General features: G+C 53.4%; 12 protein-coding genes across 12 annotated transcripts; 6 read left to right on the top strand and 6 right to left on the bottom strand.

Annotated features, from left to right (window-relative positions):
• Positions 1-193: 193 nt before the first annotated feature.
• Positions 194-1,287, bottom strand: J4E92_005483 (uncharacterized protein; the record flags this gene model as incomplete). The annotated part of the gene is made up of 2 exons (XM_051496864.1): positions 194-717; positions 774-1,287. The coding sequence occupies 2 exons, from the start codon at positions 1,285-1,287 to the stop codon at positions 194-196; spliced, it is 1,038 nt and encodes a 345-aa protein (XP_051352524.1).
• Positions 1,288-2,249: 962 nt separating this feature from the next.
• J4E92_005484 (uncharacterized protein) lies at positions 2,250-4,201 on the top strand (the record flags this gene model as incomplete). Its single annotated transcript, XM_051496865.1, has 4 exons — positions 2,250-2,918; positions 2,969-3,171; positions 3,360-3,937; positions 3,990-4,201. The coding sequence occupies 4 exons, from the start codon at positions 2,250-2,252 to the stop codon at positions 4,199-4,201; spliced, it is 1,662 nt and encodes a 553-aa protein (XP_051352525.1).
• Positions 4,202-5,053: 852 nt separating this feature from the next.
• Positions 5,054-7,383, bottom strand: J4E92_005485 (uncharacterized protein; the record flags this gene model as incomplete). Its single annotated transcript, XM_051496866.1, has 2 exons — positions 5,054-6,767; positions 7,010-7,383. 2 exons carry the CDS (start codon positions 7,381-7,383, stop codon positions 5,054-5,056), a joined length of 2,088 nt encoding a protein of 695 aa, XP_051352526.1.
• A 214-nt stretch (positions 7,384-7,597) lies between these two features.
• Positions 7,598-9,372, bottom strand: J4E92_005486 (uncharacterized protein; the record flags this gene model as incomplete). Its single annotated transcript, XM_051496867.1, has 2 exons — positions 7,598-9,112; positions 9,172-9,372. The coding sequence occupies 2 exons, from the start codon at positions 9,370-9,372 to the stop codon at positions 7,598-7,600; spliced, it is 1,716 nt and encodes a 571-aa protein (XP_051352527.1).
• Positions 9,373-9,922: 550 nt separating this feature from the next.
• J4E92_005487 (uncharacterized protein) lies at positions 9,923-11,132 on the bottom strand (the record flags this gene model as incomplete). The annotated part of the gene is made up of 2 exons (XM_051496868.1): positions 9,923-10,764; positions 10,823-11,132. 2 exons carry the CDS (start codon positions 11,130-11,132, stop codon positions 9,923-9,925), a joined length of 1,152 nt encoding a protein of 383 aa, XP_051352528.1.
• Positions 11,133-13,134: 2,002 nt separating this feature from the next.
• J4E92_005488 (uncharacterized protein) lies at positions 13,135-13,908 on the top strand (the record flags this gene model as incomplete). The annotated part of the gene is made up of 3 exons (XM_051496869.1): positions 13,135-13,245; positions 13,292-13,352; positions 13,412-13,908. The coding sequence occupies 3 exons, from the start codon at positions 13,135-13,137 to the stop codon at positions 13,906-13,908; spliced, it is 669 nt and encodes a 222-aa protein (XP_051352529.1).
• Positions 13,909-14,535: 627 nt separating this feature from the next.
• Positions 14,536-15,626, top strand: J4E92_005489 (uncharacterized protein; the record flags this gene model as incomplete). Its single annotated transcript, XM_051496870.1, has 2 exons — positions 14,536-14,539; positions 14,578-15,626. The coding sequence occupies 2 exons, from the start codon at positions 14,536-14,538 to the stop codon at positions 15,624-15,626; spliced, it is 1,053 nt and encodes a 350-aa protein (XP_051352530.1).
• A 459-nt stretch (positions 15,627-16,085) lies between these two features.
• J4E92_005490 (uncharacterized protein) lies at positions 16,086-18,146 on the bottom strand (the record flags this gene model as incomplete). Its single annotated transcript, XM_051496871.1, has 5 exons — positions 16,086-16,435; positions 16,532-16,707; positions 16,798-16,971; positions 17,034-17,749; positions 17,802-18,146. The coding sequence occupies 5 exons, from the start codon at positions 18,144-18,146 to the stop codon at positions 16,086-16,088; spliced, it is 1,761 nt and encodes a 586-aa protein (XP_051352531.1).
• Positions 18,147-19,124: 978 nt separating this feature from the next.
• J4E92_005491 (uncharacterized protein) lies at positions 19,125-20,417 on the top strand (the record flags this gene model as incomplete). The annotated part of the gene is made up of 5 exons (XM_051496872.1): positions 19,125-19,149; positions 19,216-19,681; positions 19,733-20,033; positions 20,087-20,118; positions 20,168-20,417. The coding sequence occupies 5 exons, from the start codon at positions 19,125-19,127 to the stop codon at positions 20,415-20,417; spliced, it is 1,074 nt and encodes a 357-aa protein (XP_051352532.1).
• A 701-nt stretch (positions 20,418-21,118) lies between these two features.
• Positions 21,119-21,731, top strand: J4E92_005492 (uncharacterized protein; the record flags this gene model as incomplete). The annotated part of the gene is made up of 2 exons (XM_051496873.1): positions 21,119-21,226; positions 21,288-21,731. The coding sequence occupies 2 exons, from the start codon at positions 21,119-21,121 to the stop codon at positions 21,729-21,731; spliced, it is 552 nt and encodes a 183-aa protein (XP_051352533.1).
• A 328-nt stretch (positions 21,732-22,059) lies between these two features.
• J4E92_005493 (uncharacterized protein) lies at positions 22,060-22,998 on the bottom strand (the record flags this gene model as incomplete). The annotated part of the gene is made up of 2 exons (XM_051496874.1): positions 22,060-22,203; positions 22,258-22,998. The coding sequence occupies 2 exons, from the start codon at positions 22,996-22,998 to the stop codon at positions 22,060-22,062; spliced, it is 885 nt and encodes a 294-aa protein (XP_051352534.1).
• A 592-nt stretch (positions 22,999-23,590) lies between these two features.
• On the top strand, positions 23,591-24,768 carry J4E92_005494 (uncharacterized protein; the record flags this gene model as incomplete). Its single annotated transcript, XM_051496875.1, has 3 exons — positions 23,591-23,738; positions 23,793-24,636; positions 24,690-24,768. 3 exons carry the CDS (start codon positions 23,591-23,593, stop codon positions 24,766-24,768), a joined length of 1,071 nt encoding a protein of 356 aa, XP_051352535.1.
• Positions 24,769-25,613: the final 845 nt, after the last annotated feature.

Here is a 25,613-nt window from a genome sequence, read left to right on the forward strand (position 1 = left end):
GGTATGGTCCAGGGACATGACTAAGCTGTGAGGATTTTGGTAGAAGTGCAAGAGCCTTTGCTGTGGACATGGTCAGGTGTTAGACGTGCTTGCAACTCTCACTGGATTTTGGACGTCAATGTTGATGATGAAGGTACCCCACGAGGGTATATGTGCTCGTGCTCGGGGTTCCTCCATTTGCGATATCTTCCGTTTACAGAATGGCATTGATCTCGTTGCCGCTCACCATGCCCTCTACAGTCGCCTTCAATATCTCACCAAGGTTCTTGATCGACGTTGTCGAAAACCAAGCCACATGCGGACTCAGGGTAATGTTAAGGTCCTTGACGTCTTCCTCCAGCAGCGGGGTATCTGCAGGTCCACCAAGTGGTTCCACCTGGTATACGTCGGTCGCATAGCCGGCTATGCGCCTCTGCTTCAGGGCTTGCACTACAGCAGCTTCGTGCACTATGCCGCCTCTCGCGACGTTGATTATGACGGTATACGGATGCATCTTCTCGAGCTCGGGAGTAGAGATGAGGTTGAGCGTCTCGGGGGTTCGCGGCAGAGCTAGGACGAGGACTGTGGAGTTGCGGAGCACATCGTCAAAGGGTATGCGGTCGTCAGAGGCGTCAGGGGCTGGGAGCCCGGTGTCTACGGGAGGCGTCGCTGGTGTCTTTCGACTCGCGATAAGTACGCGCATGCCCAATGCTTGCCCTAGCGCAGCTATTCGCTTGCCTTTCACCCCGTGTCAGCGCTGGACTTCTCATCCTGATTAGGATATGAAGACCTACCGATGCCCCCATAGCCGATAACGCCCATAACCTCATCTCTGCAGGTCATCGGAGGCATGCCGTCCGGCAGGCGCATGTAGTCCTTCACGCTACCCGCCGTCTTCCATTCGCTGGGGTCCGCACGAATGATGTGATCCAGCAAGACGGTGCGCCTTCTGGACGCAAAGTATAGACTTATGGCATGTTCCGAAACCGCGTCGAGGTTGGCCCCCGGGCAGTTTGTAACGCGAATATTGCGGGCCCGGCAGGCGTCCAGGTCCACAGGGTCTGTTCCGGTCGCGGATATGGCAATATAGCGGAGGTTCGGAGTAACACTGGGGCGCAATGTTTCGGCATCAAGCTTAATGGCGGTGGTAATTATTATCGTTGCATCGTGGATGCGCGAGTGGAGCTCTTCACGAGTCGAGGTGGTCTTGTACGCTGTCAATTTGTGGGTTGTGGAGGCTGGGAAGGTGAATCCGTGGATGGGGAGGGGCTGCTGATGCTCCTCGAGAGCTACAATCTCGTGATGCATGGCGACACAGTTACACAGCACTCGGCGCAAGGCTGGCGCTGCTCCAGACGCCCATTATCGCCATTTTATGCTGCGATGGAACGCCTCATGCTGCCAAGTTTGGGTTTGGGTCCGCTACTGCCGCATGCGACATGTTAGGGCGCGTCGTCAACGGAAGGAGCGAAGGAGCGAGGGGAAGGCGCTGGGCAGTTGCAGCATCAAAAGCCGACTCCACTCTGGCATGCCGACACTGACATCTCCATTCACCCCTATCTCGATATCCGGGCTGGCTCCGCAAACGCTTCCCATGTGTTTTTCAGCGCGTTATGCACACGCGACCAGTGCCCCGGACTCTACCCACGAATACGGATCGTGTGCCGAGATGGACGCCCGCTGGACGCCCGCTACGACGCCAATCTCGAGCCATCGGCGACCCCCATTGGCGCGCAAGCCAGCAACTGGCAATGGAAGTAACATCACCCCACGCGTTCACTGCGATTGCCCTGCAAACTCTGCAACAGCCGAGTGAGGCTCAGCAACGTGCGCACCTCCAAAGACCACGTCAGGGTCCTTTCATCGCCGGCTACTCGTCGGCACACGGCGGCTCAGCTTCTGGCCCACTTCTAGAAAAAACCTCAACACCTAGGCGACGGAACGCGGATGCATTAGACTGTAGTTCCCACTCAGTCGGTGATTTTCTCGGCGCAGTAAAACAGCCCTATCCGGCCACCCTCCACCACCAATTGGCCCGCCAAGCTCCGCGTCTGTTGCCATCTGAAATTCGGGTGGGTAGTCTAAGGCGACTTGTCTACATGCTGGCTAGCGGGCCTGGACCATGCGCCGACTGACGTGCCTCTGCAGCCCTTCAAAGCCTGCGCTGATCCGCCGCTGGGGACATGTCCCAGAGCTTTGCTTTGCGACAACTCCCCAACTCTCCTTCTCTCTCAGGCCCCCAGACCCAGGACCAAAGCGACACGCCCCTCATGTCCGACTACAGGTACGGCACGCAGTCAGATGCGTATGCCGCTGAGCACGACCACTCTCTGCGCAACGGCGCGCCCGAGAAAGAGACCAAGCTGGGCAACACCTACTCCGGATCCGGAGACGATGTCGTTCCCGCTGATGCCGACAACCTTCTGGCTGCCATGGGCTACAAGTCGGAACTGATTCGATCACGATCCACTCTCCAGGTGGCCTTCATGTCCTTTGTCCTGGCTTCCGTCCCTTACGGCTTGGCTACCACCCTCTACTACCCTGTAGTTGGCGGAGGTCCCACCAACATCATCTGGGGATGGCTCGCCGTATCGCTTATCATTCTCGCAGTCGCCGCATCCCTTGGTGAGATCACCAGTGTCTACCCGACCAGTGGTGGTGTCTACTACCAGACCTTCATGATCACGCCGCCCGCCTATCGGAAAATCGCTTCGTGGATCTGTGGCTGGTGTTTCGTAGTTGGCAACATTACCATTACTCTGTCCGTCAACTTTGCTACCGCGCTATTCCTTGTGGCATGCGTCAATGTCTACGAAAGCGAACCTGGTGTTGGTATCATGGAAGGATCACCCTACCAGGTCTTCCTTATCTTCCTTGGCATCACACTCCTTTGCAACGCTGTGTCTGCCTTTGGAAACAAGTACCTACCATGGTTGGATGTGAGATTCCCCCAAAACGGCTACCGGATGTGTTACTTACAGATATCTAGACATTTGCCATCTTCTGGACCTTTGCTGGTGTGATTGCCATTATCGTCTGCATCCTTGCCATTGCGAAAAATGGTCGCCACAGCGCCGAATACGTCTTCACTGAATTCGACCCCTCCAACTCCGGATGGATCCCAGGATGGTCTTTCATGGTCGGATTACTGCACGCAGCCTACGCGACTTCATCGACCGGAATGATCATCTCGTGAGCCTCCCCTACTCTGCCCAAGCAACTTGCAGCAGATTTTCCTTGCCCAATGCACTTTCCCAAGCGACTATCCCATGCGACATTTCCTAAGCGACATCCCAAGCAACACACTCCATCGCGACATTATACGTGTCTACAAGCGGTAACTCTTAACAACAATTGTCCAAACGCTAACACATTCGTAGCATGTGCGAAGAAGTTCGCGAACCTGCCACTCAAGTCCCCAAGGCCATGGTCGCGACCGTCGCGTTCAACACCGTTGCCGGCCTCGTCTTTCTTATCCCTCTCGTCTTCGTACTGCCCGACCAAGCCATGCTCGCAGGCCTTTTGTCCGGCCAGCCTACGCCTGTCATCATCAAGGAAGCCGTAGGGTCCTCCGCTGGTGCCATCGGACTTCTTGTTCCCCTGCTCGTCCTCGGTCTGCTTTGCGGTATCGGCTGCACGACAGCTGCGTCTCGCGCTACCTGGGCCTTCTCTCGTGACGGTGCCATTCCCGGCTACAAGCTGTGGAGGGTCGTCAACACCAACCTCGATGTCCCAGTCAACGCCATGATGCTCAGCATGGTGGTCCAGATCGCTCTCGGTCTCATCTACTTCGGTGCTGCCGCCGCTTTCAACGCCTTCTCCGGTGTTGGTGTCATTTGCTTGACATTGAGTTACGCTGCACCTATCTTTGTCTCGCTCATGACTGGCCGTAAGCAGGTTAAGGATGGCGCGTTCCATCTCGGCATGCTCGGCACGTTCTGCAACGTCGTTGCACTTGGTATGTTACATCTCTTTTCATTGTCACAGCGCATTCACTAACATCAAAACAGCTTGGTCCGCTCTTGCAACTCCTCTTTTCTGCATGCCCACATTCCGCGAAGTCACCCCTGCGTCGATGAACTACGCCTCCGTCGTCCTTGCCGCCGTCGTTGTCATCTCAACTATCTGGTACTTCGTCTGGGGAAAGAAGAACTACGAGGGCCCACCTACGCACGAGGATGCTGTCCTCGAGGCTAGGAGAGCCAGCATGGCTAGTCGCTAAGTTCCATCGAACTCTAGATGAAACACAAGAGAGGTGGAAGAGATGAATGAGCCGTCTCCTATCTCGCTACCCACATCCGAAGCGAACATTGACCCACATGTATATTTCCGCAATAGCAAATTCGATACCCCAATTCATTCTTTGAGCATCCAAGTAACAACTCCATGGTTGATTGCCTAGCCAAAGCGATCGCATAACTATGACTTCACAGGCTTGACGTCAAGCTCCTCATCTCTACGCTTGCAAAGAAAAAAAGCTTAACCATCGGACCCGCGGAAAAAACGGCACCATGCACGCGCCGCCTCCACAGTCCCATCACAGTCCCATGTTCACGATATGTCACTACCTCCACAAAGCCCACAAAGTCCACAAACCTCGCAAGCAGGCTCTATGTTCCCATTTCCGCCCCCATCAGGCCCCGGCGCTTCCTCGTCGGCCAATACCGGGACCATCTCAATTAGTGATTAGTGAACCTGACCCACACGTCATTTGTAGTTAAGCGCAGCACAGCCGCGCAAAATTTTGATGGGACCGGTGCATGCAAGCGGCGAGCGGGACTGTCTAGCGGAGACGCTAATGCATGTGGTTCCAGTGACCTGGCCTGGCGGGCTCTGGGACGGGCTGGATGGGCTGGACTGGATTGAACTGGACCCTCGTACTGTTGGATGTGTGTACTTGCGCTAAGGTACTAAGGTAAGGGCGTGACGTTGTGCGTGAGAATTAGAGATGGAGATGTGAATGAGTAGGAATAGAGGCCGAACGTATATGTATATAGATCGACACGGTTTGTCACTGTGCAGAGAGAATGAATCTCCATCTCCATGAAGATAATAGTAGGATTTTTCGAGTGTTCTAGATATGCCGCCAACGACCCATCATCTCAACACCATCCACCCTCTCCATGATATCTCTCAACTTGGTTTCTGCGCTTGACTCAGCGAGTTCCTTTTGTACTCCTCCTAGGCGCTCAGGATGAAGGATGCAGACAGGACTGCCAATAGGCGTTAGGATCCTAGATCGCGCGATGAGATCCCTACGCATCAAGTAGGGGCGTCTAGGTCGTCGTGGTATGCGTGGAGGAGGATTCGCGATGAAAGGATCGTCTAGGGAGGTAATGTCGGCGAAGGAATGGAACACAGGAGATGTCGTTGGGAAATTCCACTTCCCTGCCTTCTCGTCCACTACTTCTTCTTCCCCGTCATCATCCTCAACCACCCCATCAAACAACCTCCCCACCGGATTCCGATTCCGCACAAGAATGCTCTTCCTCTTGCCTCCGTCCTTCTTCCCCACCCCAAGTCCAAGTCCAAGTCCATGTCCATGTCCGTGTCCCTGCGGACTAAGACTATCCCCAAATTCGGCATCTCCCCGCCTCCCATGCCTGCCCCCATCAATACTCCCATTCCCATTCCCATTCCCATTCCCATTCCCATTCCCATTACCACCACCACCAACCGGACTCGAAGTATCCCCTTCCACGGGCGTACCAAACGTATCCCTTGAAATATTCGTTTTGATAGAGTCCGTAGCGATAGACTGAGTAATAATAGGTCGTTGGTGCACAATCGTCGAGTCTTCCGGGGGCGAGGGCAAGGACAAGTCAGCGTCGTAGTCGATCCACGGTGCGACTTCGCGGATGTTGATGCCGGGGAAAGTGGTAGCTGAGGCATGGGTATGGGCGCTGCTGGCGTTTGAACCCGCGGGACTGGCGTGTCTGCGCGGTTCGCCGCCTGTTGTGGATACATCGGCTTTGCTGTGTGTGTTTGTGCGGCTGGGTTTTGCGGGGACGAGAAGCGTGTTGCTTTTGCTCATTGTAGCGGTGGTGGTGAGGGGGTCGGCTTCGGGGACGGATTTGGGGGATATGACGTCTTCTTTGTCGAGGACGTGGACGTGGGCTTCCTCGTCGAAGTGGAGGTGTTTGAATATGCCTTTGCGGGATTCGATCGATGGGAGTTCTGTGGGGAGGGGTTTGGGGACTACGTGCGGTGTGACTGGTGGTGCTGTCTTGAGTGGGGTTGAGAAATCGCTTTTGGCGCCGCCTACGGGAAGTGTGCTGTGTGACTTGCGTTTACCGTCTCGGTTGACTTTGCGGAGACGCTTGTATTCGGCGTAGTCGTCGACTTCGGTTGCGGTGGGTCGTTTGGTGACTACCGCCATGGGCACTGAGTCGGTCCTCTCAAACAGGACGTCGAACAGGATATCGCCTTCTTTCCATTGCCCACCAGCAAGGTTACTGCTTTTGGCTTGCTTGATGGACCAGCCTCGGACGCTGTACAGGCCTTCGTATCTCACACCTGCTTTTGGTCCCCAGACGCTGTTGATGCTGTGGCTGCGAAGTACCCTCACAGGATCTCGGCTCTTGGGTGTAGCAGAGGTAAGACGGAACTTACCCTTGTCGTTCTGCGGAACACGATAGGTAAAGCGTTCTTCAGACGAGGCTTCAATCTCGCCCGTATCTTTGAGTAGAAGAGCATATGCACCATGCTTGTCGTATGTCGTACCGCCATCGCAAGCTTCAAGACCGATGATGCCAGCATGGTGTGCGAACAGAGGATTGATCCACCACCTACAACAAACATCAGTCCATCTGCTCGTCTCTCCAAGCAAAACGTTTCATCGACTTACGTCCCAGCCACAAACCCCAAATCCCCCAATTTATGGCTCCTCTTCGGATGAATCTTCTCCGGACAAGTCTCCGCCCAGCGCTTAAGCAACGCCTCCCTAGAATACTCATTCACACTAGCAATCCCCTCCAACCTGCCCCCCCTCCCATACAAAAACGGATGAATCTCGCTAAACGGCCCAAACTTCGCCGTCCAACTGTCTACAATCTTGTCGCAGTCGTCGCACAACCTGCTCGGCCACCGCGTCGCCACGCCCGCAACGTCTTGCACAGCTTTGTGGATACCGGTTGCGCGCAGGACGGAGATGGTGATGTTTTGGGCTTGGCGGAGGGCGACCAGGGTTTCGTGGAGCGTTAGCACGTCGTCTGGGCGGAGGACGTCGGGGCCGTCGCGGGCGACGCGGAGGTCGAGTTCGTCGCGGATCCAGCGGGCTATTTGTTTGAGGCGAGGGCGGGACAGGTCAGGGTGGACGGGGGGTGTGACGGGAAATGTGGCGGCGGTGTGGGTTGTGGATATGGTTAGGGGGCTGGAAAGACTGTCACGGAGGGCGGGTGTCATGGTGTTGGCACTGGTGCGTTGAGGTAAGATGTTGAGCCGTGTTGCATTGAATAATGGTAAGGGTTTGGCGGAGAAGGAATAGGTACGGCCAGTGTATTGAGTGGTGTAGTGAAAGGGTGGCTTTCGTACTGGTTCAAGGTCTGAGGGTCCTGGCATCAGCTGCCCTTTCCTCTGCCATGAGTGCTTGAGCGCCTTCCCATTTCTTTCATATATCTCAGTGTTTGCGCTTCTTCTTTTTCCGCTTCTCAGTTCCTTCAGCTGCCAGTGTCTCCACAGGCTTTACTGTCTCTTTAGCCATCTCATCACCACTAAACCCATTCCATTCCTCATCTTCAACTTCAGCGACTGCAGTTTCCATGATCGGTGCCGAATGTGAACTGCCATCTCGGACAAAGGCAGCAACGAAGAAACCCATTGTGCCTTCTTCCGTACCCTTATCACACCGTATGCACGCTTCCAGTACGTCACTCTTCAACGATTCATCCACATCAATCTCCAGTTTCTCGTCCTCCCACACTCCGCGTCTATGCCACTTCTTCATCCCATCGACTTGCTGATCTCTCTTGAGAATCGACCAGCCCCGTTCTTTTGCGACAGAAGATGCCAATGCCTGGAAGACAACGCCCTCGTTCTCTTCGAAATGTATCGAACAAGTGGAATACGTGATCTTATGCGCGTTCTCAAATCGCATAGCATGGTTGAGGATGTGGAGCTGGAAGGATGACAAAGCTGTCAGTCGTTCCGCTAGCTTGCCGTGCATTGGTGTTTCTTCAGGTGTCGATTCATCCATATCCAAGTCAAGCGTCGCTGTAGGGTCAGCTTCCTTAGGCTCGTCGTCTCTCTTCCGTTTCTTTCCTTTCTCTGGCTTTTGCGGTGCTGGGCGACTGTTTGGTGACTCTGGCAGATGCATCTTGATTGCATCGTCACGTCCAACTATGCCAGTACCGGAGCAACTGGGGTCGAGCAGTATAGCACCGACATTGGCATACTCGTCGGATCCAGGCTTTGCCGCGATGAAGTCGCTACTGCCCTTAACCTGGACGATGCTGTCCGCTGATGCAAGCTTGACCATCTTCTGCAACGTGAAAGTTCTGCCCTTGTCGCGCTCGAATGCAATGACCTTCTGTTCTTCACCCGGTCGCCTCCGGTCAGATACAATAGCTGCCAGATGTGTTGTCTTGTTGCCTGGTGCCGCTGTAGCATCGATAACATCGCCATCGTCAGGCTGCGGATCTAGCAGATAGGCCGGAAAGCACGAAGCCTTGTCTTGGAAGATGATCTGTCCCTTCGTGTACGCGATTGACCTGCTCAGATCGATCTTAGAGGGTAAGGCGAGCAGGTTCGGTATGTTGGGATCTTCGTAGTATATCTTCGACTTCTTAGGCGCAGACAGTACTTCGTTCAGATCTTCAGTCTTGACAAAGCCAGCAAATGTGGTCGATAGCTGTTGCTGCAACGTCGTCTTGACGGTATTGATGCGCACCCAGCGTGGATGGCGGCTCTTGGGCGCATCACCCTCATCCTTCTCAAGCTCGCCATCGTTCACAGCCTCCCTAAACGCCTCTATGGTCGCGTATCCGTGCCGTATGCGGGCTTTCGTGAGCTCGGCGCTCAGACGGGCTTTGTGTCTCGTGATGGCGAGTTTGAGGACATGGTTGGCGGCTGCAGCAACACCGTTCTTCGCGAGCAACAGATCGTGGGTAAGAAGGAGAGCGAGGATTGGCGTAAGCTGTTCAAAACACATTAACATCAGGATGCGACACAGAATATTGCCAGTAAACTACCCACCTTCCTCTCCTCAGCAAGCAATTTGGTCTTCTCAATCACATCCTTGAGCACAATGGACCATTTTGACGTTTCCGCAATGAGCGCAAACAATTGGCCTGGTGTGCTCTTGAGATCTTTCTTGCCGTATATGCGCGACTTGAGCGACCCGCCTGTGTTCTCGGTGTTTGCGAGGACCGCCGCGGCTTCGTAGTAAAGTGACATGGAAGCTGTCGCATGCGCATGCGAGAGAAGAGTCGCGAACTTTTTGGCGTTAGGACCGAGCTCCGACTCTTTCCCCACACATCTCCGCGCGCCTGGACCCACGCGACGTAGGCACTCGTGAATGTGCGATACGACGCAGCTGCTAGATTACCCATAATAGACAGGATATGATTTCACGAAACTTTGACACGCGGCATTGCTAGGCAAGTTATGACATTTTTGTTCGAAAATACCACTGGCCAACAAGCCATGCTCATGTGTGATGGCAGCACAACGGGTTATCTGGGTCATCTTGGGAGCATAAATCGTAATCCAATGCCGCGTGCATGCACGGTGGTGTTGTATTCTCATACGTGAGCCAGCAATCGTAACGCCGTGTTATGCGTTTTCATGTATGTGGAAATGACCTCCAACGCCCCCAAAATGTCCTGTATCTGATGTTTCTGTAGTTGAAAGAGGCACCAAAGTACACAAATGCTCCAGGCAGCATGCTAACTGCGAATCGCAGGGGTATATATCAGCTATAGTAGATAGCGCATAGACAAGTCATCTACGCCTTCTTGATCCTTTCCTCGTAGGCTGACCAAGCAGCTTTTCTGTATCGTTCTGCCTCCGCCTTGCGGTCTTGTGCGCGCACGATGCCTCGTCCGACAATGATGACGTCGCATCCTTGCTCGAAGATTAGCTTGCGAGGAGTGTTGTATTGTTGGCCTAGAGCATCGCCCAGCTTCTTGCCTTCCTGGCCTGGCGGCGGGAGCTGGCAGCCTGGTGTCATGGTGATGAAGTTGTCCTCTGGCTCTGTGTTCAAGCTTCGTTGCGCAATGAAGCCCATGACAAACTCGGGACGGCTGCGTGCGATCTCGACGGTTCGCTTCTGGTATTCGGGTGTCATGAGGTGGCCCTCAGAGCTCATCTCGGCAAGCAACAGAAGCGACCGGAGGAACGGTGGTGGACCAAGTCGGATGAGCTCTGTTGCTACGTCCAAGTTGAAGACTTCTTCTCCGTTGGCATTTGGCTCTGGACGCGGCGATATGCTCTCTGTGCGCATGGATATCGAGGTTGTCACGCTGACGACGCTGTGCTTGCGGTCGGCAGCCTTGATGCTCAGCCGCCTCTCCTCGCCCTCCATCTCGATGGGTGACTCAATCGCCGAGTTTCGTTGTTGTTGTATGAATTGATCGTCCTCTTCGTCATCATCGTCGTCGAGGCCGTTGATTTGCCGTGTGGCAGAGATTTCGGTGTTTACGGACGTGTTGTACTTGGCGATGGTGGCATCGGCAGCCTTCTCGAGCGCGGTGACGATGGCTGGGCCAGGAATGACATGCGCGTTGGTGATCTCGGCCCAGAGCGCAATGCGGTGGTGTCCAGAAGTGTACTGCTTCTGTACGGTTTCTGTGCTGTGTTAGAGACTGCCCCGCCAGTGAATATGCTACGAGCCAACATGACATACCACCAATGTCCGCAAACTTTCGGTCTTCGAAGATGAGGAACCATTTCCGCTTGGCAATCTCTCTCAGTGCCTGTGCTGTCCTGTCTGACCAGTCGACGACAATGTCGCAGTGCGTCTTGAGCATGCAGATTGAGTCACCAACATCTTCGGCCAGTTGGAGGAGTTCGGCCGACGTCTCGACATCTGCGGAGAGGCAGAGGTTCGTCTGCTTGACGGATATCAGGCTCAGCAGGTATGAAGCCAAGGGCCCGGTCGTGGGTAGTGAGGCGCGCGCACGGTACGTGCTGGTGAGGCTCGGGTGGGAAGACATGACGGCGATCGGTGATGGACGCCCGCCGGATTTTGGCTTGTGTGCTTGAGAAGGGCCGATATATAGCCAACGCGTGTGAAGGAATGGATCGGCAGCGTGGTGTTGTTTGGCGAGTGTCTCCGCGGGGATGTCTCTGCTGAGGGGCACTGCTGTCGACGGAGGAAGGAGCGATGGACAGATCGGCAGGTGCGATGAGGCGTGTTATACAAAAAAGAAAGCCACCCAGGGATGAAGGGGAAATAGCAGCCAAGTCAGAAATATAGCAATGGAAGGCTAACGTCGACGGTCCCGTCGTCGCAGGTCGAGGACGCGGGCGCCGACAGGCAGTGCGCACAAAAATTGCGCCTGTTCCTGGCACGGCCCGCTCAGCGCTGGTCGCAGATCATGTCTAGACGCGCATTCGAACCGAAACCGTCATGCACCGCAGCCAGCGACCGCCCATAGACGCCAGAAATGCCACCCAAGCTGCGGCCTGCCCGCCTACCGCTCTTTGCACCACGGTCTAGCCATGCACGTCTGCACTGACCGGATGAGCCTCCACTTCCTTCACGCCTGCAACATCTGTCTCTTAACCACTTCATCCGCTTCACCACCTCGTATTCGCGATCCTGCACCGCCTCCTGGCCGGCGCTTTACTCATGTTCAGGGCTATTCGGCCATACTGCTAGCGTTGCCAACCGACTGCATGTCGCTTCCTCCTGTCATTACCCCAGCCACCATCCCGCTGTAAACCACCATGCCGTAGCCAGCGCTTCAAGCGCCACCGTAGTGCTGCCAGACACCCCACCGCAACGTTACGCCTGTCATCCGATTATTGCAGCCTCCTCGCCGAATTGCTCAACCTCAATTGCGCCGCTCCGAGATATCAACACGTCGACTCAAGACCTTGGCAACGGCTGCGCACCTGCAGCTCGCCAACAGTCCCGATTCGTGTGCTGCCTGCGTGTGCTCCATCGGAAAGTGGGGCCCAGAGGCGACGTCGTATCATGCCCGCATCGCGATCCCCGGTTCTGATGAGTTGGTCGGTCCGTTGCTTGATTGTTGATATTGCCTCCCGTCGCTTTGGTGCTGCGTTCGCCTCGGAAGGATAGATATCCCGTCGCTGTTATGGCCGTAGTGGGAAACGTTGTCAGGCCAAGGAACCCTCGCTCGGCTTCATTTTGTTCGGATCGTGAACTCTACAGCTGACGATAACATGTGGAAATTAGAAGCCCAGAACACGCGTCAAACGGGCGTTCCTGACAAATCCAAAGGTGTCTTATTGTCTTGTCTGTAGGTTGCCAGTCTGTTACTCGCCGTTCCTCAGTTCAAATTCTCTTTCCATCACAACAACCGGTTCGATACTCTCCAAAGCATTCAATGTTCATTCTGAGCACCCGGGTATTCTTATCGCTGTTTTCGCTCTTCACACTATCATCAGAGCCAAGTATTTACACCATTGAACTGAAACTTATCATGCCGATATCTACAAGACCTCCCATGTGAGCGGCATATTTCTTGTTTCAATCCAGCACAAAGGTATTCGTAACTATTCCTGCTACACTCTGAAGGTATACACGTCACTCAAGTTTGAGCAAAGTCAACTTAAAATGTGTTGAGTACCTCCAGACTAGATAGTTGCGTTGGTGAGGGCCTAATCGTAGTCACCGTAGCATGGCCATGCGAAGCGGTCTACACATGACTTTGATGTTGCCCGTCACTACCATACTTTTCCTCACCTCGAACAGGTAATAGCAGTGGGAGGACGATCCTTCGACGAATGAGAGCGTCGGAACTCGAATATGACAGCCTAGAGGTAATTTCCCGTTTGCACGTTGCGCGAATTCCGACTTCACTGCGTCTTCTTCCACGAGACAATAACAACCCCACATTTATTCCCTCATAACAACTTTCCTTCTTCCTTCTCTTTTCCTACAACTTCCCTCGCCTTCATTCTCTTTTCCAGCTTTGCAACTTACTTCTTTCTTCTTCAATCGAAAACACTTGCACCTACATCATCAAGATGCCTCCCAAGAAAGAGGTCGTTGCGGGTGAGGCTCTGCTCTCCGGTTTCTTGGACAAAGAGACCAAGCTGCTGGCCGCGGCCTTCTTGAGCTCTACTGCTCCCGACAAGGTATGTCACATTACACATGATATCTACCATATACTAACGTGAAAAGTTCGACTACGACGTCATGGCCACGCTTACGGGCAACACTGCTGGCTCCCTCAAGAAGATGTGTAAGTACTACTAAACTAGTAGCATATGACCTATGCTAACGAGATGCTCCATCATGCAGGGCCCCCGGTCAAGAAGAAGGCTCTCGAGGCCCATCCCTCGTTCGCCGCCTACTTGGGACAAGCCGGTGTCGCCGCCCCTGCTTCTGCCGGTGGTGATTCCAAGCCTGCTGCCGCCGCCAAGGTCACAAAGAAGCGCAAGGCTGCTTCCGAGGCCCCCGAAGAAGATGCCGAAGATGGCGCCAAGGACCTTGCTCCTCCCTCAGCTGCTGACAAGTCTGAGGCCGAGAAATCCGACTCCAAGAAGAAGGCTCCACCTGCCAAGAAAGAGAAGAAGGGACCCACCAAGAAGCGCGTTCCCGTCAAGGGCCCGAACGCCCCAAAGAAGGCATCCAAGAAGGAGCCCGCCTCTGAGGAAGAAGTCGTCAAGGACAAGTCCGCCGAGGACTCCGCCGACGGCGGCGACGGTCTCGGTGAGTATTCCTACCTCAAAAACCTTGAGACCTGGTTGAACAATACTGACAGTGAGTTAGGCGGCGAGATCCAAGACGACATCTAGAGACGCTCATCACTTCTTGCAGGCGCTCTGAGTTCCTGACGTTGTACACACGCAAATGGTAGGCATTGCCACGTCACTGTACTGAAAAAAGGGACCGTATTCTTACATCAACAGGAGTTTCTGGGTTGCGCACGATAGCATTGTGTGTCCTTTGGGTATATGATGGGTTGTGTGTTGGCGAAAGGAGTTTCTGGGTGGATGGTGTGGCATGATATGACGATTGATACCCCGGTGTTAAGGCTATGAGGGCTTTTGACGGCTTTTGTTGGGTATGGCACGCACTCTTCGCGTAGTCGAATCAACGATGATACATTCCACTTCTGTGTGTTCGTGAACGTGCCGTGATTGCTGTACCTTCTTTTACGGGCATGGTTGCTGTCGCGTTTGTCTTCTATACCCTGTACATTCAAATGCAAAGAGCAGCAAAAAAGAGGGTAGTATTTCGTATCTGCATATTGCTGTACGTGCGGCGACTTGGCGTTGTGGTGTTGTAAGCAGGCACACGGACCAGCCGCACAAAGATGTATCACGGCAAAATTCCGCGCTCTCAACCCCATCTTACAAACCCTCAACATGCCATCCACGCCCACGACTCGTACGCTGACAACTCAAATGCCGAAGCCGACAATGCGTTCTTTTCTCCTGAGCATGAATATATGCCGCGTCCAGTCCCTACAGCTGCCAGGAACATGAGATTCACGCGCACCTCATCATTCTTCGCAACCATCTTCGGCCTCCAACGAACCACATCCGCGGATCTCTCATCCAGCAACACAACTTTCAACCCCCTCCAAGGAATCCAGCAATTCCCAATATCCTCCTACAGCACCAACATGACGCGTCTCGCACCCGTCATCTCGCTCTCGCACGGCGGCGGCCCCATGCCTTTACTCGGCGACCCCTCGCACGCCGCCATCACCAAGTCGCTCAAGACAAAGGTACCCAAGATACTCAAACTGGGGACGCCTGAAGCGCCGAAAGCCATTGTGCTGGTAACGGCACATTGGAGCACGAGCAAAGTGACCGTGTCCAGCGGTTCGAAACACGAACTCCTCTACGATTACTACGGCTTCCCACCAGAGTCCTACGAGATCAAGCATGACGCGCCAGGCAGTCCTGAAGTCGCAGAGCAAGTAGCACAAGCCCTCAAAGACGCCGGTATTGAGTGTGAGAAAGACGATAAAAGGCGTATGTCCTCCCTCATGTTCCCTATCCCCACAGTTACTAACAACACCATCACAGCATGGGACCACGGCGTCTTCGTCCCAATGAAACTCATCGACCCCACCGCCCTCATCCCCATAATCCAACTCTCAGTCCTCTCCTCCGAGTCCCCAACCCAATCCTACGCCATCGGCCGCGCCCTCTCCTCGCTCCGCACCCAAAACATCGCCATCATCGGCAGCGGCTTCGCTACCTTCCACAACCTACGCTTAATGTTCGATGGCACGTCACGGAACCCAGAGTTCAAAGCGCTGAACAAGGAGTGGAGTGGCGCTGTTACAGATGCGGCTATGACGGAGAGCGAGCAGGAGAGGGAACGCAAGTTTGAGCATTGGAGAAGTTGGCCCGGCGCTTATACTATGCATCCGCGGGGTGGGGCGGAGCACTTTTTGCCGTTGATTGTTGCTGCGGGGGCGGCTGCGGGGAGCAAGGGGAGGAGTTATGCGGATGATTTTATGGGGACGGATATGTGGAGTTATTATTGGGAGGAGTGAGGGGGTGATGCAGGGGAGGGTGATATAGGGTAATGGGTGGTAATCAGGGAAGTGAGTGAGCAATACAGTTTCTCCTGTAAATTTTCATATCAGGATGAAACTTTGGAGGAGAAACTGTATTGCTCACTTACTTCTCTAATTATCATCCATTACCGCTGTATGAGGTTTCATACAGAGGTGGTGATATAGGGTAATAGATAATAATTAGGGAAGGAAGTGAGCAATTGAGTCTGTTTATGATGTCACACACCGGAGTATCATCAAAAACAGACTCAATTGCTCACTTACTTCCCTGAGTATCATCCATTAACGCTGTATAAGAGTATGTTGCGTCAGTGAGACTTCGCTACCCTACAACATCTTTAAGCTAAACGCATGCTAGCTACCATACCCACGCCCATCTGTTTGGTATCACATCTCCCTCAAATCCACTCTCATCACCACCTACCCCCTCCCTCCTCACCCCTGAATAGGCTTCAACCCATACCACCCAATAACCCCCATCCCACCAAACGCACTCAAACAACTAAACACCAACGCCACAATCCCCCTCGCCGTGAAACCCTCCGGTAACCGCCCCGGACTCTTATTCTCACCGCTCAGATCCTCGTAATCAACCGTGTTGCCCGCTGCATTCCCTTGCGTGGGTACATGCCCCGTTTCACACACGTCCCAGTGCGATTGCGGGATCGCGTTGTTGGAGGAAGAAGGGGAGAGTTGGGCTTGGACGGCGAGCGGGGCTTCGATCATTGTGGCGGTTAGCCCGGAGGCTACGTGCCATTCTATGTGGCAGTGGAAGAGCCAGACGCCTTGGGGGGGATGTTAGTAGGTGGAAGTATGGGATCGCGTTTAGATAACGAGTTGATGGTAATGTTGGTTCTGGTGCGTGGGAGTGAGTGACTTACCAGGGTTGTCAGATCGGAAACGCAGCACGATGTGTCCGTTTGGTCGGACGAGGACGGTGTCGCGTCGCATGGGTGTGGAAGGGGGTGTGGTTGTGTTGGTGGGGTCGTAGAAGCCTGCGTCGTCGTCGCTGCGGGTTACGACTTGGAAGGCGTGGCCGTGGAGATGGAAGGGGTGCCTGGGAATGAGTGTTAGTATGAATGCATCATCTACGCTTCGACATTGGTGTAGCGAGTGAAGGATGCGAAGATGAGAGGGATATACGCACTTTCCAGGGTCATCATTGTTCAGCACGATTTCCACAATTTCGTTTTGAGCAAGTACGAACGCGTTCGTGTTGCTGCCGTAGATGGTGGGGTTGGTTGCGTTGGGGCCGGTGGAGAGGACGGTGTATAAGGTGGGTACCTTGGGACTGACGTAGGTTACGTCGTTGAAGAAAGCGCTGCCATGTGTCAGTTCCTAGTAGTCCAAATATAATTATGGGATAGGAGATCGGCGACTCACTAATTTGCCCCGTCATCGAGATTGTCCATCTTTAAGTCCAGCGTGATAGACCGATCGACATGATCAAACAGCTCTTCCTTATCGTGCGGTACCAAAGCGAAATCATCAAAAGGCTCGAATTCTGATATCTCCTTCGCGGCAGGCATATCCTTCTCATCATCGTAGACAAGCCATCCCGTGACATTGGGATTCAGCCCATCGGGTATAGCATCGAACAGATCCTGGTCCATGCTACCTACGAAAGCGAAGTTGGAATTGGTGTCGTTCTTGGCAGTGACGAGAACACTGTACCGCTGTGCTGCGGTCAGGTAGATCATATCTGCCTCCATGGGTTCCGTGTACACGCCATCGACCTCGACAACGCGCATGGTATGATCCTCGAACCAGACGTATTGGGCAGCGAACGCACCCATGTTGACCAAGCGGAAGAGATACGTCTTTCCTGGTTGAATGGCGACCGTCAAGTTCTGAGTGTCATTGAGCAATGCAGCTTGAGGTACAGGCTCTGCGCCGGAAGGATTGGCGATGTTGATGAATTCGCCCAAGAGATTGTGCATGAGATCGTGATACCAATCGGAAAGTGTTATGACTACTTCTTCGTCGTAGAGATCTTTGAATGGGTCTTCGGGGTCATGCACTATCAGAGGGCCTCGAAGACCATCTGGATATTGGCCGCGCTCATGGCTGTGGTACCAATATGTGCCGGGTTGGTCGACCTAGTTAGGTTAAAGACTGCAATGACTATCCATCAGTGACTGCGCAACTCACGGTGAAGTTGTATGTGAAGGAGCTGCCTGGAGGGATACCGCATTGTGTGACAGCAACAGGGCCGTCCATATGCGTAGTTCCATTCATGTACAAGCCATGGAAATGTAGACTCGTCGACTCATTTCCAAGAGAGTTCTTTGCGTTGACGATGACCTGATCGCCTTTCGTGACTACGATGGGTGGTAAAGGCCATTGGCCATTGATGCCAATGACCGGGCGCGTTTCCTGCCCATCGGGGTTCGCATAAGTCCATGCTATGTCGAAGTCATATGTGACGGTCGCGCAGGTAGCGACTGATAGTAGTAGGGAGAGCGGAAGGAGGAGGCTCGATAGTGAGAGTGCCATGATGGCGCACGAAGCGAGTGCTGAGGATCAGATGTAGTCAGCTCTCGTCGCTGATGATCAGGCTGCTGTGAGTACGACTGTACCAAGGAAGTTCATGTGCTACACCCACGTTAGTGCCGATGCAAGAACACTCTCGTCAGACGCAGGACGTAAGATCCGACGTGCGGAGATCAGATAAGACTCTCTAAGCATTTAGCCTCCACCATCTCAAGCCCGCATGCTTCGGCGCCGAGTTATCAGATCATGAGCCCATGTTCTCGACGGTCTGAAGGCGGCCACAAAGTGTCGCAAAGCGGGGCTTCTGTGTATTTCCCTCACGAACTAGACTTACCTCGGCCTGACGTGTTTGATCATCCCAGTATCAGATTGAATTTTCCACGTCTTGGGTAACGACTAGCGAGTTTGTCGAGCTTGATTTGCTGTGGGGTGACATTCACCGGGTGTTATCGGTCCATCTGATAATCTGGACCACGATCGGCCAGGGTCTGGGGTAAGCGACGGCGCCGAAGGACCAATAAGCTTGCGCTAGTCCGCGCCACGAAGTCTTGATTGGATTTGGCGTGCTGGGCATGTGAAGGTGCGGATCAGATAACTCGGAGGTTTGAGAGGGTGTTGGAGCATCTGTGGTCGAAAACAGAGCGGAGAAATGGGACTGAGGTTGGGTGTATTTGCCTAGAGCCAGAAGATGACAACCAGAGCTATCGCAGTCGGAGTCGCAGCCGATGCAGCACAAAGCTGAAGCATGATCGGTCCGTCGTGATACCGGGAGAAACTCAAATTAAGAGGCAGGGTCGTCGTGCACGCCCGAACTTCGGCTCTTGTCTAACGCTATCGACACGAACGGCAGGCGCGTGTTAGCCACCCTCAGCTTCGGGAGTCGGTGCATGTCCACCCATCTGATTAGATCCTTTCTCTGTTCTTTATCAAATACCCAGTGAGGGTAACAAACCACGCAACTTTAACGCAAGGTTCCTCAAGATGCCGAACGTCTTTGCTGTGCCAGGTACGTATGCGAGAACAGTCGGCTTCTACTTTGCGGTGCAGACCATCATTGCTAACACTGATCAAGTCTTCTTCATTTGTTTCCGCGAATGTCTGGAAACCAGCATCATCGTCTCTGTACTTCTCGCCTTCCTCAAGCAAACCCTCGGCCCTGAACATGACGCGACAGTCCACAAACGACTCGTACGGCAGGTCTGGTATGGCGTCGGGGCGGGTGTTTTTATCTGCTTGATCATCTGCGCCGGTGTCATTGGCACCTTCTACACTGCTGGACGCAATGCCTTTGAAGCTGCAGAAAATATTTGGGAAGGCGCCTTCGCAATCCTCGCAAGTGTCATCATCACTATGATGGGAGCTGCCCTGCTCCGCGTCAGCAAGCTTCAAGACAAATGGCGTGTGAAGATTTCCAAAGTACTGGAGCAAAAGGATTCGAAACTACCCATTAAGGGCAGGTTGAAGCGATGGTCGGAAAAGTACGCCATGTTCATCCTGCCTTTCGTTACCGTGCTTCGCGAAGGCATTGAAGCAGTGCTGTAAGTTACTTCAGTCCTGCCCCTGCATCGCAGAGCTGATCAGTCCACCAGGTTCATCGCAGGTGTCGGACTCGGTGCGCCAGCGACTAGCTTCCCTCTCGCGGTACTCTGCGGTCTCGGTGCGGGTGCCTTGGTCGGATTCCTCATCTACAAGGGCGGCAACAAGACTTCTCTACAAATCTTCCTCGTCATCTCGACGTGCTTCCTTTACCTGGTTGCAGCGGGTCTGTTCTCCAAAGGTGTCTGGAACCTCGAACAGAATGCCTGGGTCAAGCTCGCTGGCGAGGGTGCTGCAGAAGCCGGTGCCGGCCCGGGTAGCTACGATATCAGGAAGAGCGTGTGGCATGTCAACGTAGGTCTTGGTTCTGACAGTACCCGAAGATCGTATGCTGACTGCTACACCAGTGTTGCTCACCGTTGGAAAACGGCGATGGCGGGTAAGTGATGCACTCTCATCCAGATGTTTCCTCGCTAACATCGGCTCAGTTGGGGTATCTTCAACTCTCTTTTCGGCTGGCAAAACAGCGCGACCTACGGCTCCGTCATCTCGTACAACCTATACTGGCTCGTCGTCATCATCGGTTTCGCGTTCCTAGGATGGAAAGAAAGCAAGAGCAGCCCCCCTCACAGCGCGCAAGCCGAGAGCATTTCTTCCAGCGAAGAACGCGAAACCACAGGAAAGAAGTCCAGCGGCGAAGGCATCACAACCACGACAGCTGTACGAGAGGTTGATTAGACGAAGTGAGAAATCGCAGCCTCGAACATCAAGGCTGTGAAATTGTGTTGAGCGTATTTATAGATCTAGTGGGAGGCCTCGCTGACAGCTAATTGCGTCGATTGAGGGAAAAAGCTTGTTCGGGGCCAAAGTGGGCCCTAATGCAACCCACTCTAAACGAGGCCTAGGCCGTCCCAAACATTCCCGCACCGAATCCAAGATAACCGCCCCCTGAATATCATTCGAAACACCCTGAGATTGTGGCCCTCATTGCAGTTTGCACATCGAACGCGTGTCGTTGATCTTTTTGCTGTGGGTCCCCCGATTGATGGTTTGCGTTGACGTGACGATCATGTTGGGGGGCACCGTTTGACAGATCTTCAGCTTACCTGCAAGGCGCTCAACGGTTTTCGTTACTAAAAACAAAAATACTACGGCATGGCGCAAGACAGCGAAGATGACGGGCTGACACGACATTATTACCCATGCGCTGGAGCCGAGTTTCGTGGCGGAGTATACGCGTTCGGGTGTTGATGCACAAATTCAAGTATACATAAAGTGGATGCTGCCTGCTCTCCCACGCGTTTTGCTCTCCTAGGTCCTCGCTCTTGCTTCTGTCAATCGTTATTTCTTGCATTCTTCGATCTTAGTTTCAACTTTAGACGGCACTGTTCACCTGTTCTTTACCAACGTTCTCCACAACTTTCGCGATTACCGTTACGATGCAGTTCAAGAACCTCGCTCTCCTCACTGCCGTTGCTGGCACTGCTGTCGCAGAGTTCGCTATCATCACCACACCGTTTCCCACCAACCTCAACATCCTCACCGATGTATGTTCCAGTCTACCCCACCCATTACCTTGTGTAATCAATGCTGATCCACGATATTAAGATCGACGGTTACGCTTCGTCCGTGTTGAACGTAGTCGAGACGGGCCTCGCATCCCTCACCCAAGCCTCCAACCTCGCTGCCGCCAAATCCGCTCACGATGGTCTCAAATCCTTCGTTGCTACCGCTTCCTACTCGATTCCCAGCGGCGTCACCGAGGTCGGCGCGCTTGAGACCCTCTCTGAGACACCGGCCTGGTACAGCGCGCTCCCCAGCGATGTGAAGAGCTACTACGACAAGTACAACCAGGAGGTTCAGAGGCTGGTCAACCAGGCTATCCTCGGCGAGAACGGCACTCTTGCTACTACCACTGGAGCCGGTGCTAGTGGTGCATCTGCGACCGGTGCGAGTGCGTCTGCGACTGGAACCGGTGCCGCCATGGCCAACGTTGTTGGCGTCATGGGCGCTGGTTTTGCTGCCGCATTCGCCGGTGTCATGGCCTTGTAAGCGTTGGTACGAAGTGTTGAAGTTGGATTAGAGGAGTAGGATTCACAGGGCAGGTCGTTTAAATTTCTTCATTGGGCTGCCCTTGGCTAGGGATGAGATTTCCACGTGAGGCGGAACGACATCCGAATTTGTAGACGAGTTTTAGTTATGATACCTCTGCTTCTTTTCTACACAGTTATGAGTTGCGAACGAAAAGATGCTCGTCCCATTGAGTGATGTCTCCTTGTATTGGCCATATATTTACTCGTCTATACCTTTAGATCTATGCGCCTCCCACTTTCCATGCACACAGTACATGTGTGTTGCCCCACGGCCTCGATAAGACTCCCTACTGGCCTGGACCCTTCGGCTGCGCCAACTTCGCAACCTCAGGATCCTTAGTAACCTCCTCATAATCCGGTCTTGGCAGCTCAAACGCCTGGGTCGACCTCGCATACGTAATACCACCCAGCCTAGATATCGGCTTGAGAACCTGTCCAGCATTAGCAATCTTCCAACACCCACAATCCTCACGCTGAATACTTACTGCAGGATCAACAAGCACACCCTGCTCGTCAATAGCATCCTCCCGAACCCAGAAGTTGACACCCTCCACAAACGCAGTAACACCCGTCTTCTTATCCGGCGTAGCAGGATTCTTACTCGTCCACTCCACCGTGTTCACCAGCTTTCCCTCAATACTAAACACGGCCTCCTTGACACGATCCGGCTTGACAAACTTACTCTTCTCCGCGTGCAGCCCGCTAAACGCCCATTCACTCACATCAGCCGGCGCATTGATGCTCGTGTAGTTTGCCGCCTCGACGTACTCCTCCGTGATGATGTTGATGACAGCTTCCTTGGTATCAACCAGATTCTTCAGCGTATCCTTGGCTTTGTCCATGCCACCTGCAAACCCAAGGACGAACATTGGTGGATCGTGGTTCACGAGGTTGAAGTAGCTGAAGGGAGCGAGGTTCGTGCTTTTTCCATCTGCGCTGATTGTTGAGACGAAGCCAATGGGGCGGGGGACAATGGCGGAGATGAGTAGCTTGTAGTTGTGTACTACAGGTCGGCCTTCTTCGTAGGGGTTGATGGAGCGGTGCGCCTTTTGCAGGCTCGAGGGCTCGTTGGGACCGGAACCAGGTTGCCAGTTGGGTTTCGGGGTCTGTGTGTAGTGGAAGGAGGAGGATTTGTCGAAGGGTGGGCGCGAGGCTTCGACTGCTTTGAAGTCTCCGTGTGGGTTGCGCTTTATCTCCTTTTCGGCGTCTGCTCGTCCGGTTGCCATGATGATGTCTGTGTGTTGAGACTTGGGTGAAGAATTGTGCTGTATTGATGATCACGGGAACGAAGACTTTTATATCGATATTTAGGTATAGATGCAACTGCCGTTTAGTAAAAGATGATCAATCGCGCAAAAAAGTGCTCTACGGCAAATAGCGGATATAATTCCGAGCCTGCAATTGCACAAGGGGCGGCCGCGGAATGCCCACCGAGGCTTCTTGAGCCGCCATCATAGGAATCTCGGTAGGCCGCTTGGAACTAAGAATCTCTATTTGCATTGAGGCTGCTAGAAGATATATCTTTCTGGCCCGTAAAGAAGGTTTGGCCATGGCCATTCTGACGGGTACACACGGCGATTTGCCGCAAGGGACGGGGTTGTCAACGTCATGTACCCCACCATATCTCTCAGCTACCCCGCCATGAACGATAACCACGCCAGAGCTTAGTGGCAGGGTCTACCACGGAAGCTGGAACTGAGGGGCATGGTGATGATAGATAGGCAGCGTGATTGTGCATATCTCTGGATGGTGATAAATGGACCCGCGCTCCTATAGCTACCCTAAGTAGCATCATATTCCTTCCTTCTAAAGACCAACATGTCTACAAACGATGATTACCAAACCTACAAGTTGGGAAACTTCAAGCTCAAGTCGGGTGGAGAGATTCCAGACGCTTTCATCGCCTACAAAACTTTAGGCGATCCATCGCTACCTGCTATCATATACCCAACATGGTATTCTGGGAGTATGCGTAACCCCAGGCACCCATTGCTGGGCAGCTGCTAATACGTTGATGTAGCGATATCCGACAATATCTGGCTGACGGGCTCAGACAAGACACTCAACCCTTCTGAATACTACATCATCATGCCCGCTTTATTTGGCAACGGGCAGTCGTCTTCGCCATCCAACATGCCAGATTTGCGCCCGTTTCCAGAAGTGCTGTTTTACGACAACGTGAGAGCGCAGCATGAGCTGGTCACTAAACATCTTGGTGTAAAGCATGCTCGTGCAGTCCTTGGTTGGTCTATGGGTGCGGGGCAGACGTATCAGTGGGCTACACAGTTCCCAGACTTTATGGACCTCGCGGTACCGTTTTGTGGAAGTGCAAAGACGAGCTTGCATAACCAGGTTTTCCTAGAAGGCGTCAAGAGCGCCTTGTACGCTGCAATAGGAACAAGTTCAGCAGGAGTTGCGAAGCCAAGTCTTCTAGCTGCTCAGGGCAAAACAGAGCAATTCGCATCCTCGAACCGAGAGGTCGGATTGAAGGCTCTTGGACGCGTTTATGCTGGCTGGGGCTTTTCACAAGCATTCTATCGTGAGAAGCTGTATGAGACAGCACCCACGCTTGGATTCAAGAATCTGGACGACTTTCTTGTCAACTTCTGGGAAGCTTGGGCACTCTCGAAAGACCCAGAGAATATGCTGGTCATGGCGCATACATGGCAAGCTGGTGACTGCTCGCAGCAAGAACCGTATAATGGCGATTTTGAGAAAGCGATGAAGGGTATCAAAGCGAAGACACTTGTCCTGCCAGCGAAGACAGATCTGTATTTCCCACCAGAAGATTCAGAAATTGAGGTTCAGAACATGAAGCCAGGCGTGGGAACATTGAAGATTTTTCCATCTATCTGGGGCCACTGGTAGGTTTGTATTTCCGGATGTATCGAACACTTGAAGCTGACAGGCAACTTAGGGCCGGCGGACCAGGGCAGTCGACCGAAGACGTGAAATGGCTGGATAACCAAATGCGGGAGTTCTTTTCGAAGAACTGATCTCGCAAACGATGCTACTGCTTTCCCAGCTTGATAGTCTCGACTACCTTGAAACGATCATTGTAGGTATTACGTTGAATAACACATACTTGATCAACATGCCAGTCCAAAGCTGCAGGCATGACTTCATCATTTGGGCTGTGATCCACATGTTCCGCTATTCTCTTTCTAATCAGTGTGCGGAGTTCATCCAGGCGGGCCTCACTCTTCACCTGTCCTACAGAAAGGTGAGGGACGAAGGGCCGCCGATCTGCATTTACTTCAGCAAATTCCTGTTGCAGAACTGCTTGAAGCCGTTGGACATTGTCTGTAGTAGGACCTAGCCAGACTGTTTTGCTGCCCCCTTTGCCGTGGCTGAAGAACCCGGGTGGATCCGCATTCAGCGTTATGTGGAATGATCGTATGTCTTGAACGGCTCTTGCGACACGGACACGTATGTCAGGCTTGAGAGACGAGTGCGAGTCCTCGCCTTGCCCGCTAGTTTCAGAAGGTGACGATAGGAAAGGGTATAGCAGGTTTATATGCGCAGGCCATCGCTCGAAGTTCTTGTCGTGCGTGCGTCGGACGCCTTCGATAGGTGCAGCGATATTAGCGGGAGGCAATAGCACTAGTGCACTCTTGTGAGAGAGATGCAAGGGTAATTGTCTCGCCATGTTAGGCGATGGTGATGTTGAGTTGGCAAGGTTTGCCAATGTTGCGATGGCGACGGGTGAATGCCGCCGCTTCTAAGATGAGCCACAGTGGCGCACTAGCGGCTTGGCAACGGGCTTCTCGCAAGACGGAAGCATCCTGGACTTCTGATTGCTGTGCATTCACTTTCCAGACTTCAACTCGGGAAAGGTCGC

Source organism: Alternaria infectoria (assembly GCF_024043175.1).
Source record: "Alternaria infectoria strain BMP 0036 chromosome Unknown scaffold_8, whole genome shotgun sequence".
Taxonomy (NCBI): domain Eukaryota; kingdom Fungi; phylum Ascomycota; class Dothideomycetes; order Pleosporales; family Pleosporaceae; genus Alternaria; species Alternaria infectoria.